Source organism: Muscardinus avellanarius, assembly GCF_963383645.1.
Source record: "Muscardinus avellanarius genome assembly, chromosome: 8".
NCBI classification, from domain to species: Eukaryota; Metazoa; Chordata; class Mammalia; order Rodentia; family Gliridae; genus Muscardinus; species Muscardinus avellanarius.
The window spans coordinates 53,953,762-53,972,064 of NC_137794.1; the positions used below are offsets into that span (position 1 = coordinate 53,953,762).

An 18,303-nucleotide genomic window follows, 5' to 3' on the forward strand; every position below is an offset into this window, starting at 1 on the left:
GCTTGAGCCAGCGAGGTCTGGATCAGTCCACTGAGTAACCAGGCCACTACTGGGACCATCAAGAGTGGGATCGGTACCTTGCAACGCAGCATGCACAGAGAAATATCGCAGAAAATATAAATCAGACGCTTCTCTTAATCAGCAATAACTAGGAGGAAAAGGGCAACAGGAAGAGGTTGAGCTATAGAAAGGGCCCTATAGTGAAGCAACTAATGTGACCAATCAGAGGGTATGTAATACTGGAGGACGCGGAGCCTCTTTAAAACGCAGGAGGTACATAAACAAATGTATCAAAGTAAATCACCAAAGAAGTGTGGGATGGAGGGAGGGGGAGGGAATGGGATGGGGGCTGGAGGAGGGCTAATTGGATGATGTGTGCTTGTATATCCTCTCAAGTCTTGTACTCCAATGTGATTGATATATGACTACAATGCACCAATTTAAAAAATAAATTAATAACAAAACAAAACAACAAAACAAAACCTGAGTATATACGAGGCAGCTACAGAGATTTCAGTAATGATTGAATTTTGGTGCCATTACAAGTTATATTTTTAGGTATGATGATGGTCTGTATGTTTTTGCAAATAGGATTTTTTTCTTTTTCTTTTCTTTTTTTTTTTTTTTTTTTGAGGTGCTGGGAATTGAATTCAGGGCTTTTAGCATACTAAGGAAGTGCTTTACTACTGAGCTATACCCACAGCCCTTAATGAGTTGTTTTTTTTTTTTCTTGCCAGATCTGAGGATGGAACCCAGGGGCATTCTACCTCCGAGCTACACCCCCTGCCCTATTTTTTATTCTTTATTTTGAAACCAGGTCTCACTGAGCTGCAGAGGGCCTCACTAAGTACCAGAGGCTGTCCGTGAACCGTGATCTTCCAGTCTCAGCCTCGTGAATGCTGGGATTACAAGTGTGCGCCTAATGAGTATCTTTTAGTAACATACCTTGACGTATATGATATATGTAGGATTTAGTAGAAATAATCTGGGATACTAGAAGGAGAAAATGTGGGAGATACAGCAAAAGCGTAATTATCAGTTGATATTTATGAAGCTGAGAAATGGATGCATGGGAGTTTATTATACTATTTTCTCTACTTTTATATATTTTGAAATTTGTCTTAATAAAAACTACTTAAAAGCAGATGTCTAACCAATGCTCATAGTCTTACTTTCTCTTTAGATGAAGAGTGCCTCTCCGTAGTTCTGGGTTGCGCAATTTCTACAGCAACAGGATCGCTGTGCAGATCATGATCTGTCTCATGTAAACTTCTACATTTACTCATTTTTCCAAAGAGTACAGGTTTTGAAACCTATGTAGATGCCATATACAAAACACAGAACGTCCTTAGCAAATATATTCTAGATAGAATCTTCTTTTAAAAATCTCTAACTCATTTGAAATATAAAAAATGATTATATCCTTAATATTAATTCTCAAAATAAAAATATAAAGTTTAAATTCCTGGATAAGCCAGGCATGGTGGTGCACACTAATCTCAGTACTTGGAAGGCTGAGACAGGAGGATCACAGTTCTAGGCCATCCTCAGCTACTTAGTGAGGTTCTCCACAAATTAGTGAGACCATGTTTCAAAATGAAGAATAAAAAATAGGGTAGGGGTGTAGCTCTGTAGTAGAATGCCTCTGGGTTCCATACCAGTACTGCAAAAAAAAAAAAAAAAAAAAGGAAAAGAAAAGAAATATTCTGGATAATAAGAACAGAAGCTTATTTTGTGCACACCGGCACAAACCCCAGTATCAAACACACCAAAGAAACTCATTTGGTGGTGGGAATATTGGTAATTGGACTTAAAGGCCATCTACCTGATTTACACACCCAGCCCTTTTTATTTTGAACTGAGGTCTCACCAAGTTGCTGACATTGAGCTCAAACCTGAAATCATCCTGTCTAGCCTCCCAAGTACTGGGATTACATGCATGTGCCACTGTGCCCAGCTACTAACACAATTATACACAAAAAAATAATGGCTCTCAGATATCTAACAATATACTCAACAAATGTCAAAATGAACGGATGAATAAATATTCCTCAAAAAAACCTCATGAGCTTTTTTTCTCCTTACCCTTTCTTCTATTATAGGAAGTGAAATATCAATGAAAGGATCTTTCACTGTGGAGATCTTAAAAACAAAACAGATTGAGAACTTAATTAGAATTCTAATAACATGTAGCTTTGTAAAATATCAAAGAACTCAAACTTTCCAGAAACTTAAAATTTAAACTTATAACAAAGTATGAAATGCTAAGAAAAAGCCATGGAAAAAAGCAGAGTGTGACAGTGGTTTGTAGATTCCTTAGGATACACCTGCTTTAAAAGATACTTTCTACCTTTGTGAGAGTGAACTCAATTTCTATGTTAAACATTATAGAAAATGAAGCAATACCATGTTGATACATTGTGTTTCAATGGAACAAGTTAGGAGGAGATATAATTTATAATCCTGGTTTTATAAAACTACAGAGGGCAGAAGAGTACTCCATAATCTAGGATAGGAAAATGGCCATCAAAACTTTTCATTTTACCATCAAAATATGACACATTTATACTTATCATACTCTAAACAATATACTTTCAGAAATATCCTCATCAAGCAATTAAAAATCTATAAAAATGTATGCATGCTTTAAGTTGTTGTTATAGATGGCATTTAAAAGTACTCAAACATGAGTCAAGACTAGAAAGATTTTACTGAAACATACAAATATAAAAGTTAAGTCAATTGTGATAGATCACCCTTAGTTATGTATTATTTCTACTGGAATTATATTCTAGGATACTGCAATGTAGAATAGGTACTCTCGTAACAGAAATTTCTCTCTCACATAAATCTAAACAAGTAGCTAATATGTTTTAGCAAATTAAGATAGGCCAAAAGCACCTCACAGGTGTGTCAAGAGGAAAAATAAAATATCACACATGAGCACATCTATGAAAAATAATTGTTTATTTTCTAAGCGTATAGGGTATATTTTTAAAAGACTTTTATAGATTAGTATGTAGTCATCAATCATAATTTTTAAAATGACTGCTTATGATATATGTGAAATAAAACACAATAAAATGGTGTGATTATAATCTATTTCAAGAATTGAATTCCAAAGTACCTACATTTGCACATTCTTCACACATGACTGTGCTAGTTAATTCACCAATAAAAATCCGATCTATGAAGTTCATTTTCACACCTTCTTTCCCATATGCTGTAAAAATCATACTTTTAACACAAAAATATCAACCATCCAACAGTGTCACATGCTATTATCTGTTTATTCAAAAATAATCTGAACAAGGTAGACATCCTTCATTACATTTAATAGTATATTTTACTATATAGTGTTCTAATGTCTTTTTCCAGTTATAGTTTCGTAGAGGAAATATGATCATCAGCTACCAAGAAACATTGAACTGTTCTTAAATTTAAGTATAATAAGTAAAGCAATGCCACTATTCATACTACATCTCAGCTGCTCCCATTAAACCTTTCAAAGCCTCTGTGTCTACTAGGAGGCACACAGAACAGGGAAGAAGATTATGCTTTCAGGATACAGATGTCAAGACTATGGTACAAAAAAGTTGTAAAAGACAATAAACAGCACAGTAAAAGAATGAAAATAAGAAGTTAATAAATTATCCGTGCACATATAAACATAGGCTTATTTTTAAAAGTTAAAATAATTTTGCTTAGAAAATATTTATGAAACAAAGGAAACTGATTTGCTTTAAAATAATCTAAGGTTGAAGAAATAAACTAAACATTGTAAATCATGAATGCAGCTTAAGCTGGGTGACAGGTACAAAAGGCATCATTATACTATTCTCTCTACTTTAATGGAAACTTGAAAGTTTCCTTAACAAATCATGATGGATAAAATATATTAGAAAAACTATTCAACCCTATTTCAAACTTCTCTTCTAGCCAGGCATGGTGGTACACACTTGTAATCCCACTACTTGGGAGGCAGAGAGAGGAGGATCGCAGGTTCAAAGCCAGCCTCAGCTACTTAGTGAGGCCCTCCACAACTTAGTGAGACCCTGTTTCAAAATAAAGAATAAAAAATAGGGCTGGGAAGGTGTACCTCAGAGGTAGAATGCCTCTGAGTTCAATCCCCAGTACTGCAAAAAACAAAACTATCATTTTGGGGCCTCTTATCTTGAAGTTTCATGCAAACAGGATTTAAAATCATTTAAAACATTATCTGAAGCACCACATGACAGAAAATACTTATATTTAACATATCAATAAATATATTAACTAAAATAATTATTTTAAAATACTATGATAAATCAATATGTTTAAGAAAAATTATACAAGAAATTAAAATTAGATTACCAAAATGGAAAAAAAAAAACTAGGCTGTTACTCTAAGCATACACTAGGTGGCACTACCTCAACACAAAAGAATAAAGAGCAACATAAAGGAATCAGGAGAAACTAAATATCTTGAACCTTTAACTGTGGTAATAGTTTTGGAGCATTTAAAAACAATGTAAGTATATTTATTTATAAAGTATAGAAATGAAATATAAACATTATGAAACAAAAATAGAAGTTAGAGCAGAATAAAACAGTATTTTAAAATTTTTTTCTAAAAATGACAGCATCATACCAACAGTTAAAATTTCAAAATAGAATATACATTAAGACTAGGTACATTGTTACTATTGTAATAGATAAACTCATACGCAAATATACAAAAATATGATTGAACAGCTTTGATTAATCATTGTTTTTGTTCCATATTTTGACTAATGAACAGCAAACACAAGCAAAAGGCAAACTGCATCTAACTTTGACTTAATCAGAACTCCCACCCATAAATGGTTTCTTTGCAACAGTTTTTGAAGCACATAGAATTTTATCTAAAGCTGAGTGTGGTGGCACATGCCTATAATCTCAGTACTTGGGAGGTTGAATCAGGAGGACTGCAGGTTCAAGGCCAGTTTCAGCAATTTAGCAAGACCTGTTTCAAAAAAGATATAATAGGGCTGAGGATGTAACTCAGAGGTAAAAGTACCCCTGGGTGTAACCCCCATTATTTCCCTCCCTCAAAGAAAAGAATTTTATCTAAATAGACCTAAGTAATATACAAAAGTCTATTTTTTGGACCACAAAAAATGATACAATATAGCCGAGATTGGTGGTGCATGTTTGTAATCCCAGTATTTGGGAAGCTTAGACAGGAGGATCACAGGTTCGCAGCCGGAAGGCCTTCCACAACTTAGTGAGACCCTTTTTCAAGATAGTTAAAAATAGGGCTGTGAGTGTATCTCAGAGGTAGAATGCCCTGAGTTCCATCCCCAGTACTGGGGAAAAAAAAAAAAAAAGCCACAATATGCCAAATGTAAATTTCCAAAGAAGGTTGCTACTGGCACGAGCTTGTAATTCCAGTATTTGAGAGGTTGAGAGAGGAGGAGCACAGGTTCAAAGCCAGCATCAGCAACTTAGTGAGATTTTCATCAACCTAGCAATACCCTGTTTCTAAAATAAATAAATAAATAAAAATTAAGTAAAATAAATAAAATATAGATGGGTTTAGCTTGGAGGTAGAATGCCCCTAGGTTCAATCCCTAATACCACTGGGGAAAAAAAATTCTTCAAGTCTCCCTTTGAATAAGGTTATCATGTAAGGTTATCACTGTCAACATGGATACAAATTTATTTATTTGTGGTACTGAGGATTGAATTCAGCGAAGTTCTACCTCCAAGGTATACCCCCACCAGCTATGTATGTATGAATGTATGTATATATTTTTTATTTATTTACGGCACTAGGGACTGAAGTCAAGGATTATGCCCCCAAACTAAATGCCAAGCCCCCCTTTTTTTATTTTTTGAAACATGGTTTTGCTAGATTGCTGAATTTCACTAAATTTGTGAGGCCTCCCAAGTACTAGGATTACAGGCATGTGTCACCACACCTGGTTTCTGTGTGATCTTTTATTCTGAAACAGGGCCTCAATAAGTTACCAAGGCTGGCCTTAAACCTGCAACCTTTCTATCTCGGCCTCCCAAATACTCAAATTATAGGCATGTGTCACCATGACTGGCTTAAAGTTTTTTATTTTTTAAAATTCACACGGAGAGCCGGGCGCGGTGGCGCACGCTTGTAATCCCCACGCTTGGGAGGCTGAGACAGGAGGCTTGCACAGGTTCGAAGCCAGCCTCAGCTACTTAGTGAGGCTCTCAGCAACTTAGTGAGACCCTGTTTCCAAATAAAATTGAAAATTGGTCTGGGAGTATAGCCCGGAGGTAGAAAGCCTCTGGGTTCCACCTCCAGGACCACACACACAAAAAAATAAATAAATAAAATAAAATAAAACTGACACGGAGACATTATGATATTCTTTCTATGTCCTGGTAGAGATCTTATAGCCACTGCTAAGTAAATCATCCTTTTAAGGGTACTACTTTAGGAAATTTGTTAATATAATGCTTCTTTTTCTCCTGAAAAGAAAATGTTTTCTTCTAGAAAAAAGTTTCAAAAGTTAAGAGTCAACATACCTTTGACTTTTTTCCTAGTGTCTTCATCAGCAGTTTTAGTAGTTGGGTTGTTAAATGCTTTTAGAATGCTAGCTTGTATTCTCTGTAAAACAAAATTAATAGAATCTGGTCTAGTAATGGTTAACTCAGTCCTCATGCTCTTAATTAAAGGACTTACAAAAAGCAAGGTATACTGTGGATCTCAGTTTCCCAATTTGAAAATAAAATACCTAATTATTATTCTTTTTTAAATGTAAAAATATGTTCTTCCTTTCAGTTCTGAAATTCCATGCATGAGAACTCTCTAAAGCCAAATTCTCATGAGCAAGAGTCAAATTCCTATGTTAGGTCTCTCCTGGGTTTAAAGTATTTTTATCAGTCTATAAAAACAAGCAGCCTGGTTTCATTTTTCATAGTCTTAGAGTAACTTTATGCCCCCTCCCTTTCCTTTCTCACTCTCTTTAAAATGACTTTCCTTAATTAGGACAAGAAAAAATAAAGTAGATCATCTAAAATTTCTTGTCTATGAAGAAAACCTTAATAAGTAAGAAGTTATATTGGGCATGGTGGTACACACTTGTCATCCCAATACTTGGGAGGCTGAAACAGGAGGATCGTGGGTTCAAGGCCAGCCTCGGTAACTTAGTGAGGCTCTCATCAATCTAGGGAAAGCATATTTGCCAATTAAAAATAAAATCTAACTGTAGGTGTGGCTCAAAGATAGAATGTCTCTGCGTTCAATCCCCAGTACCACTAAATAAATAAATAAATAAATAGCACTAAATAAATAAATAAATAGCTATCAAGTATGATCGCCATGGAGAACACATGCACAGATAAACGCACACGCATACACACACACACACACACACACACACACACACACACACACATACACACACACACACACACACACTTTAAAGTCCAGAATATCAATTAATATTCACACCAAAAAGAAATCCTACATATAATTCTATTTGAGTCTCATTCTCAATACTGATCATGTCCTCAGCAGTTCTTAGGAAATGATTTGCTTTACATTTTTACATCTTTTGTGTATGTCTTAGAAAAAATTCAATTTCACAGAAAACTTTCAGAATGAAATGGAACTACATATTCCAAAAATAAAAACTTATTGAACTGGCTGGGCGTGGTGGTGCACGCTTGTAATCCCCACACTTGGGAGGCTGAGACAGGAAGATCACACAGGTTCGAAGCCAACCTCAGCTACTTAGTGAGGCTCTCAGCAACTTAGTGAGACCCTGTTTCCAAATAAAGTATAAAATAGGTCTGGGAGTCTAGCCGGAGGTAGAAAAACCCCTGGGTTCCACCCACAGCACCACAAAAAAAAAAAAAAAGACTTATTAAACTTACTAAATGACTGTCATACTAGATGTGCCCCTAATTAGTGGATGAGTTTTGTCTTCCCTAATTCATATTATGAAGGGAAGCTTGTTAATTATATTTCAAAAGACATTTTGCTAAGTATATATCACATTTTAATATATAAAATGATTCAACTGGACTTTGCAGTGTAAAAATGATGCTTATTTCTGTTGTCAAAAAATTATGTCAAAAGAAAAACTAAACTCAATCGCAGACTTCCCAGGGAATAAAAACACTATGCATCAGAATCCAAAATGTTTCCTAGTGTTAAGAAGAAATGTCAGCACCTTAAGTATTTAAATCAGTTGAAGTATAAAGACAAATATGAAGCAGTCAACTTACAGAATTTTTTTTTAACTGGGGACTGAACCCAGGGGGGCATTCTACCACCAAAGTGAAACCCTAGCCCTTTTCTTTTCTTTTGGTACAGGGTATTGCTAGGTTGCTTAGGCTGTCCTTGAAACTGTGATACTCCTGTCTCAGCCTTTCAAGTACTGGGATTACAGGCATGTGCACCACACCCGGCTCAATTTATAGATTTAAAAAAGGACACCTAGCTTCAGGCAGTGGTACAGGCCAAAACTTGGAAGATTGAGACAGGAGAGTTGCAGGTTTGGGCTAGCTTCAGCAGCTTGGTGAAACCCTCTTGGCAACTTAGTGGGACTCTGTTTCAAATTTAAAAAGTAAAAAATGACTGAGGGTGTAACTCAGAATGTCCTTGGGTTCAATCCCGAATACTTCCTTTTTTTCCCATTTTTCCCCCTAGTACCTCCCAAAAAAAGGAAAAAAGAAAAAATACACTACATAATGTTCCAGGAAAAAAGAAATTATTAAAATTAACCCAGGAGAGACGGAAAATCTTACAACTATCATGAATAAAAAGAACATTTTTAAGTAGTAAGCCTTATAAAAAGCCCCAGGCCCTAACAATATCACAGAGGAATACCACCAAACCTATGTTCCAGGACACAGGAAAAAGGAAACTTAAAAATTATGTTCATGAAGCATAATACAAGTAAACATACACACACACACACACACACACACACACACACACACACACCCCAAGAAAAAAACCTGACTGCGTATAACATAGACCAGTATCACTTAAGGAAAAAAATTTTTAAATATCTGGAAATAAAATATTTACTACTACCATAAACTATCATTGTAATAGAGTTCTACTTGATGCATTTAGATAGAAAAATAAATCTTAGAAGTATAAAATGAAAAGTAAAATTATTTGCAGATAATATGACCATTTGCCTGAGAAAGCCCAAAGAACCAAATGTAATGAAATACTACTATAAGAGAATTTAATATGAAGTTAATAGCCTTTGTATACTCAAATAAAAACAGATATGGAAGAAAATACTCCATTTATAACTATAGTAATTAAAAAGGTAAAATATCTAGGTATAAACTTATGAAATGTACAAGATCTATAAGAACAACTTTATTTATTTATTTATTTATTTATTTATTTATTTATTTATTTATTTTGGTGGTACTGGGATTCCTGGAAGCCCTTCTACCTCCAGGCTATACTCCCAGACCTATTTTTATATTTTTATTTGGAAACAGGGTCTCTTAAGCCAGCGCAGTGCAACTGGCTTCGAACCTGCGTGATCCTCCTGTCTCTGCCTCCCAAGCGGGTGGATTACAGGTGTGCGCATAAGAACAACTTTAAAACACTACTCAAAGACACAAAGAAGTGCTGGGTGTGGTGGTGCACGCTTATAATCTCAGCATTTGGGAGGCTGAGACAAGAAGATCACAGTTCGAGGACAGCCTCAGCTAGCTAATTAGTGAGGCCCTTTGCAACTCAGTGAGAGCCTGTTACAAAATAAAGAACAAAAAACAGGGCTGGGGTTGTCACTCAGAGGTACAATGCCCCTGGGTTCCATCTCTAGTACCAAAAGAATAAATAAATAAATAAATAAATAAATAAATAAATAAATAAATAATGTAAAAAAGACACAAAGAAACTTGATCAAATAGACATTCCATACTCTTGGCTAGGGTTCTATTTACAAACCTTTCAACCAGTCTACCAAATGTATACATCTAACAGTTCTAGTAAAAAATACCAATAGTTTGGTGCTCTTTTAAAAAGGGGGGGAAAGGTGAAGGAAAAAACTGATTCTAAACTAAATACAGAAAATAAACAGAAGAGCAATAAAAACTCTAAGTTAGAGCCTGGTAGTCATGCCTATGTAATCTCAAGTAGTCAGGAGGCTGATACAAGAGAATCACAGTTTGAGGGCAACCTCAGCAAGTAGTGAGACTCTCATCAACCTAAGGAGACCCTGCTTCAAAACAAAACAGGACTGGGGGTATAACTCAGAGATAAAATGCCCCTGACTGAGTTCAATCTTCAGTACCATACACACACACACACACACACACACACACACACACACACACACACACACATACCCTCTAGTTAGAATAGAGTATGGTAAGGAAGACTGGTCCTACTAAATGTATTAAAATTCATTAAAAACTCTATGATCCTAGCACTCAGACAGAAAAAAAGGGGAAATGTCATTAAAAAAGCCCAAAAATATATATGAAAAATTAATATAATTGGGGTATAAGAAAAATATTCTAGAGAGTTCAGACATTTACAAGATTCCATATAAGAAAAATAGAAATAACCACAAAACAAGGTAACTTCTTTTTTTTTTTTTTTTTGGTGGTACTGGGGTTCCTGGAAGCCCTTGTACCTCAGGCTACACTCCCAGACCTATTTTATACTTTTATATTTTTGGAAACAGGGTCTCTTAAGCCAGTGCGGCTGGCTTCAAAACTGTGCGATCCTCCTGTCTCCGCCTCCCAAGCACAGGGATTACAAGTGTGCGCCACCATGCCTGGCTACAAGATAACTTCTAAGTGGATCAAAGGTTTAAGTCAAAAAGTGAATCTTAGCCAGGTGTAGTGGTGTACACTTGTAATCCCAGCACTTGGGAGGCTTAGACAGGAGGTTTGCCACAGGTTCGAAGCCAGCTTCAGCTACTTAGTGAGGCTCTCAGCAACTTAGTGAGACCCTGTTTCCAAATAAAAGTATAAAATAGGTCTGGGAGTGTATCCCGGAGGTAGGAAGCCCCTAGGTTCCACCCCAGTACCACACACACACACACACACACACACACACACACACACACACACAATATATAGATAGATAGATAGATAGATATGAATCTTGAATCTTAAATTATTAGGAGACATATATTCATATATTCAGAAGTAATAAAAATTATTTTTACATTTAAAACTACAAAAAATTTAAACTTTTATTTACATAAAAACATACCACCACATTATAAACAAAATCAAAACAGAAACGACAAGCATGCAAACACATTTTCTCCCTAGAATGTAAAAACCTCTTAGAAATCATAAAAAAAAACATAAAAAACCTGGGCAAGAAGACAAAAAATTATGGATGAAAAGATGTTCAGACACATTCAAAAAGAGAAATGCATGCCAAAACTACCAAGTGATACAATTCTCACCTATCATTTGCAAAAGTTCAGAAGTTTAAGGAACACTCTGGTGGGGCTATGCACTCTCTTATGTGGTATGAAGCGGAGATGGCATAATTTCTATCTATGGCGGGCAATTTGATAATGTCTACCAAAATTACAAATCCATATATCAATTGACCCAGCAATCTCTCTTCTGTGTTTATAGCTATGCTTACACACATGTAGATCACACATTTAATCATCATAGCATTATTCACTATACAAAATCACTGAAAATAAGAAACATCCATCAATGTTCAGATACAAAAATATATAAGGAAGCTTCTTATCTTCTGATACGGACAGATCACTACAGTATGTTAAGTGAAAAAAGACAAAGTAGAGGAAGGTGAATACATGTTGAATATCTCTTACTCAAAATCCTTGGGACCAGAAGTGCTTTGGTTTTTGGATTAGTGATCTCCATCCTGATGCAGGGGACAAGAACACAAATCAAGAGAAACAACCATATAGGATGTAAGCAATAGCAGTGCCAACACACAAGGAAGGCAAGGCAATTCCCAGGAACAAAGTTAGGAGGAATTCCATAGTGACACCTCTGCATCAAATGTGGGAGGTCACTAATCCAAACTGATGGTGAGACTCAAGCCAGGCACACTGCCAACACCAAGATGCCATTTGCCAACGTACCACATTTACTACTATAGCTACGACCACCACCACTGTTATTATCACTACCACCATCATCATCATTATCATCACCATCTTCAGTACTGGAGATTGAATCCAGGGGCACCTATCTCCTAGATATCCCTCCAGTTCTTTAAAAAAAAATTTTTTCGCCAGGCGTGGTGGCACACACTTGTAATTCCCGCACTTGGGAGGCGAAAACAGGAGGATCGTGCAGGTTTGAAGCCAGCCTCACTGGCTTAAGAGACCCTGTTTCCAAATAAAAAAGTTTAAAAATAGATGTGGGAGTGTAGCCTGGAGGTACTTAGTGAGGCTCAGTACCTCAGAGGGTTTCCAGGAACCCCAGTACTACCCCCCCCCAAATTTCTTTTTTAGACAGAATCTCACTAAGTTGCCAAGGGCCTTGCTAAGCTGCCAAGGCTAGCCTCAAATCTGTGATCCTCCTGTCTCAGCCTGCCAAGTACTGGAATCATAGGCACATGCCACCAGGCCTGGCTTGTACCATGTTTTTAATCTGAGAACAGCATATATAGAAAATAAACTGCTAATGTTCTCACTGTCCTCTCCATGCTCTGCTGCCTGGATCAACAAGGACATATATTACCCCCTCAGAACTGTCTGCGTTGACCAAGTGAACAGAGCAGAAAGGGGCCATGATGAACTCAGAAGCAGAAAATGCACAGAAGTCAAAGGCCTCTGGCCTTTTTGAGCCAGATATCTAGTCTGTCTCTCTTACACCCCTGCCAGACACTATGACTTGAACAAGCCCGGCTAAGAACACGTCCACAGTTTTGCCCACTGACTTCCCTAGGATATGCTCTGGTAAACTCTGAGAGGCCAAAACCCGACTACACCAGAGACTCAGTATAACTTCTTTTGTGAGCCTTCAGCCAATAATGGCAATAGGTGTGTGTTTACTACCCAGTCTGCAAAACTAAATAATTCATCCTGTTTAAGGGTACACAGGCAGTTCTCAAAATGATGTGAAAAAGCAATGGGATGGTATTTGCAAAAGTAAAATAGCAGCTATCTCTAACAAGGAAAGGAAGACATGTTTACAAAGAACAGGCAGTTTCAAAGGTGGTGATAATACTATTTTTACCTAGGGTTGTAGTGACCGAGAAAAGTGGTGATAGTAAGTTTGGATTCTTTTGTGTGTGTGTGTATGTGGTGCTGGGGGTAGAACCCAGGAACATTCTACCTCTGAATAGTGCCCGCAGCCCTATTTTATTCCTTATTTTGAAACAAGGTCTCACTAAGTTGCACAGGGCTTCACTAAGTAACTGAGGCTGGCAACAAACCTGTGATCTGTCTCAGCCCAAGTACTAGGATTACGAGCATGTGCCACCACATTCATGTTAGGTTCTTACTTTGCCATAAACTACATATTCACATACTTTCTTCTGTGTATGATACATATTTTATAATAAAATTTTAATTTCTCTACCTCCAACAACTATGAAAACAAGTTCCACTTGTGTGCTGGCTATGTTTAGCAAATTTTATTTCCTATAACCACTATTTTCATTAAGCATATTTTGAAAGTTAATATAATATTCAAAATATTTAAATTACAAAGTAGAGTATAAAGGTAAACATGAAGTAATTCATACTTTATGCTGTCCTGAAATATATGCTAAGGAAATAAAAATAATAAAATGTCTCTCAAAAGCTATTAAATATTAAAATAACCTCCAATTCTGATTCAATAAATTTGAAGCAATACAATTCAAGCATTGCCTATATTAAAACTAATGTTAATGCTTTGAAAAAAAGAATTTATTGAAGCCGGGCGTGGTGGGGCATGCTTGTAATCCCCACGCTTGGGAGGCTGAGACACGAGGATCGCACAGGTTCGAAGCCAACCTCAGCTACTTATTGAGGCTCTCAGCAACATAGCGAGACCCTGTTTCCAAATAAAATATAAAATAGGCCTGGGAGTATAGCCCAGAGGTAGAAAGCCCCTGGGTTCCACCCCAAGTACCACAAAAAATAAAATAAAATAGAAATAATTTATTGAACTAAAACAAAAAGATTAGAGTGGTATAAATTATGTATTAGAGAAATATTTAATAGAATTAATGAAAAAGTAGCCTAGTGAGTCTTTCGGTAACCTAACAAGACCTTGTTTCAAAATAAAAAATAAAAATAAAAAGGACTGGAAATGTAGCTCAGAAGTAGAATGTCTCTGGGTTCAATCCCCAGCAAAACACACACATACACACACATGTACACACGCACACATGCACAGCCTTTTTTTTTTTTTTTCCCTGTACTGGGGATTGAACCCAGGGTCATTCTACCAGTGAGCTACACCCCCAAACCTATTTTATTTTTTATTTGGAAAGAGGATTTCACTAAGTTGCTGAGAGCCTCACTAAGTTGCTAAGGCTGGCTTCTAATCTGCAATCCTCCTTGTCTCGGCTTCCCAAGTACTGGCATTATAGGCATGTGTCACCATGCTCACCTCCACAAGGTGACAAGGACCTCTAATTCAACTGAGAATAAATTTATTCTACAACTTAATCATTTTACTAATTCAGACATAACTGTTAGAGATTTAATGAGCCTTGCTACATTCTGAAATGCAAAATCAAACGTATCCAAAAAGTAAAAAACTGCTACATCATTCTAAAAAAGAAATAAAAACAATGCAATTACTTAAATTATTAACTGCTGAATGTTAGGCTTTTTCTTTCTTTTTTTTTTTTTTTTTTGTATCCTAACCACATGTTTATATTTTCTACTCTAAAATGTTTAATAGTTAAAGATGGACAAGGTGGAGCATGCTTGTAATCCCAGTACTTAGGAGTTTGAGACAGAAGGATTGCAGGTTCTCCACCAGCCTCAGCAATTTAGTAAGGTCCTTCACAACTTAGTAAGACCATGTTTCAAAATAAAGAAAAAACAGGGCTGGGGGTGTAGCTCAGAGGCCTAGGTTCAATCTCCAGTACCACATACACACACACACACAAAGAAAGAAACAGAGTTAATTAATAGGTAATTCATCATGTCAAATAAAATAAATGGGTTTTGGTCCCTATACAACCCCTCATTGTTAGGACTTGGGCTTTGAACCATTTAGGTTAAAAAGATAGAGACTTTGGTAAGGGAGCTTCTAACAACTGCAACACATTAATCAATTAGCAGTATCAAGTTTCAATTGTTTCAAATCTCCATCTTCAATGTCCTTTAAAAATAAAAGTGCAAGCCTGGCCTGATGGTGCACGTTTGTAATCCCAGCATTTGGGAGGCTGAGACCCGAGGATCACGGTTTAAAAACAGCCTTAGCTACTTAGGGAGGACCTCCGCAACTTAGTGAGACCCTGTTTCAAAATAAAGAATAAAAAATAGTCCAGGGAATGGAGTGTAGCTCAGAGGTCAAATGCCCCCTGGGTTCCATCCAGACCTGTAAAAATAAAAATAAAAAGCATATAATGTACAATTTAAGCTATTTGAGATATTCTGCCTTTAAAATAATCCTATCTAACAATGTATTAAAGTGACTATTTTTTTTGGGGGGTGGTTAATGGGGATTGAACTCAGGGTATTGCACCTCCTAGCTACACTTTTAGCCCTTTTTCTTTTGAAACAGGGTCTCACTGAGTTGCTAATTAAGGCTGGCCTCAAATCCTCAATCCCTGTCTCAGTCTCCCAAGTAATGGGATTACAGGTGTGCACCATGCGACCTGGCTTAAAGTAATATATCTTTGAGAAGATAATAAAAAGTTTAGTGAGTACTCAAGCAAGAAGAAAAAGAGTAAAACGTACAAATTTATAAGCTGAAAAGACTGCTTATAAAAGAATTGCTTTCAATAAATACAATTATGTATTTTATATATAAAATGTATCACTTCTGCACAATGGCCCCTTTATTGCTTTATTTAATTCGGCAAGAGTATAATCCTCAACTTTATATTCCTAAGAAAAGAATTCAATGAAATGATATGAAAGGAGGTCAGTAGTTTTTAATTCTGACTTAAAGGTCCTGGTGGCAGGACCCTTTCTTCAATCAGAAACACATGGCAGCAATTGCTCCAACACAGCATGACCAGCAGCTGTGGTGTTCCCAGATAGACAATGTGGCTCCTGCCCGGTTCTCACTGTCACTGACTGCCCCGGCTGTTCCTGCTCAAAACACCAAGAGACCTGCGGACTTGGCCATCTCGAGCCATCAACTAGTGGGAGAAAGGGAAGAGCTTTCAAAACCAGTGAAAGAAAGGGAAGAGCTTTCAAAACTAATGTGCGCTGTCTAAGTTTTGAAGATACTGGGCACCCCAAAGCACCACTCTGGCAAAACAACAACTTAATTTTAAAAAAATAACAGAAGCTGGACATGGTGGCACACGCGTGTAATCCCAGCATTTAGGAGGCTGAGAAAAGAGGACTGTGGTCAACATCCAGCCTCAGCTACTTAGTGAGGTCCTTTGTAACTCAGTGAGACCCTGTTTCAAAATAAAGAATAAAAAATAGGGCTGAGGTAGAATGCCCCTGGGTTCCATCTCCAGTATAGACTTTATTATTTTTGTTAATAACAGAGAAAAACAATGCAAGGAGGTCATTTTTAATCCATTTACAATGATACAAGACCATTATGTAATAAACATATTTCTGCAAATCTGAGGGAAAAACCATTCCAGCAACTGATAATCTGAAGTAACTATTATGTCGTCTGTAGGTCCAGGAGCATCACAATAAATCTATCATTCATAGTATGAAGGACAATCTCTTCCAACCTTGCCAACATTTACCTGTAGCCTCAACGAGAATATTACTTTACCATAGTTACTGAATCAGATTTAATACTTTTCAAATTATGGTTATAACTTAAATAGGCTTTAAAAATACTATTTATACAGATCATGAATGAGCAAGCATTAAAACTAAACTTTAATAAGCAATATTGTAAGCTCATGCTTGTAATCCCAGTACTTGGAAGGCTGAGACAGGAAGGGTTACAAGCAGCCTTGGCTACTTTGTGGGGCCCTCTGCAACTAAGTGAGACACTGCTTCAAAATAAAGAATGAAGCTGGGCATGGTGGCTGCACACTTGTAATCCCAGCATTCCGGAGGCTGAGACAGGAGGATCAAAGGTGTGTGGATAGCCTCAGCTACTTAGTAAGGCCCTCTGCAACTCAGTGAGACCCCAAATAAAGAACAAAAACTAGGGCAAGGAGTGTAGCTTGAAGGTCGAATGCCCCTGGGTTCCATCCCTAGACCCGCAAAAATAAAACCCAAAATGAAACAGAAACAAACAAACAAAAGAATGAAAGAAAAGGGCTGGGGGTATAGCTTGAAGATAGAATGCCTCTGGGTTCCATCCCCAATACATAAAAAAAAAAAAAAAGCAGCATTGCATACAATCAGAAAGACCATTTATTTGGGAGTCTGAGAAAGTTGATTCGAACTATTATAATTCCCTAGCTCTAGGAAAAGGTAATCAAATATTAGCTGAGCTGGGCATGGTACACACCTGTAATCTCAGTATTTGAGCAGCTGAAACAAAAGGATCATAGACAGGTTGGAGGCCAGGCTCAGAAATTTAGGAAGACCTGTTTCTAAACAAAAAATAAAAGGGCCAGGGTGTAACTCCAAGGTAAAATGCCTCTGAGTTCAATTCCCAGTACCACAAAAATAATTAACTAGTTAATTATCTAAGGGGGAGTGTGCTAATATCCCCCAAACCTAACTAATTATAAAACTCTTAACTGAGATAATGCAAGTATTAATCTATTGATTCACCCAAATTATAATATATCCAAAGTAACTGCAAATTCTCAAGAAACTATCATGTGTAACTTTTTTTATTTTTATTTTTTTGGTGGTACTGGGGTTCCTGGAAACCCTTTTACCTCCAAGTTACACTCCCAGACACCTATTTTTTTTTTTTTTTTAAAACAGCGTCTCTCAAGCCAGCGAGGCTGGCTTCTAACCTGCGTGATCCTCCTGTCTCCACCTCCCAAGATCAGGGATTACAAGCATGCGCCCCCACGCCAGGCTTCATGTAACTTATTTAGATATTAATTTTGTTTTCTTCCAAATTCAAATCCTCAAAATAAAGCTGTAATTAAGGTTAAGTAGAGACAACTCATTCAACAGACATTCACAAACGCTGTCAGGAATACAGGACGTAGATAATACCCAGTACCATTCTTTGAAGAGACCATAATCCAAGAAAAGGGAGAGAGGGAGAGAAAGTGACATAAAAATAAATAGAAGGCGTCAGGGCTCA

General features: G+C 36.7%; 1 protein-coding gene across 5 annotated transcripts in view; it reads right to left on the minus strand.

Annotated features, from left to right (window-relative positions):
- Nucleotides 1-18,303, minus strand: part of USP45 (ubiquitin specific peptidase 45) — a gene marked incomplete at both ends in the record, with an annotated part of 83,718 nt that overhangs the window by 24,513 nt on the left and 40,902 nt on the right. For 2 of the 5 annotated variants that reach the window (XM_080700194.1, XM_080700193.1), the window contains 4 exons: nucleotides 1,173-1,313; nucleotides 2,086-2,142; nucleotides 3,132-3,223; nucleotides 6,526-6,607. In XM_080700194.1, coding sequence (XP_080556320.1) covers nucleotides 1,173-1,313; nucleotides 2,086-2,142; nucleotides 3,132-3,223; nucleotides 6,526-6,607 — 372 coding nt within the window. The remainder of the gene's footprint in view (nucleotides 1-1,172; nucleotides 1,314-2,085; nucleotides 2,143-3,131; nucleotides 3,224-6,525; nucleotides 6,608-18,303) is intronic. The other 3 variants (XM_080700197.1, XM_080700196.1, XM_080700195.1) reach the window with 2 other exon arrangements.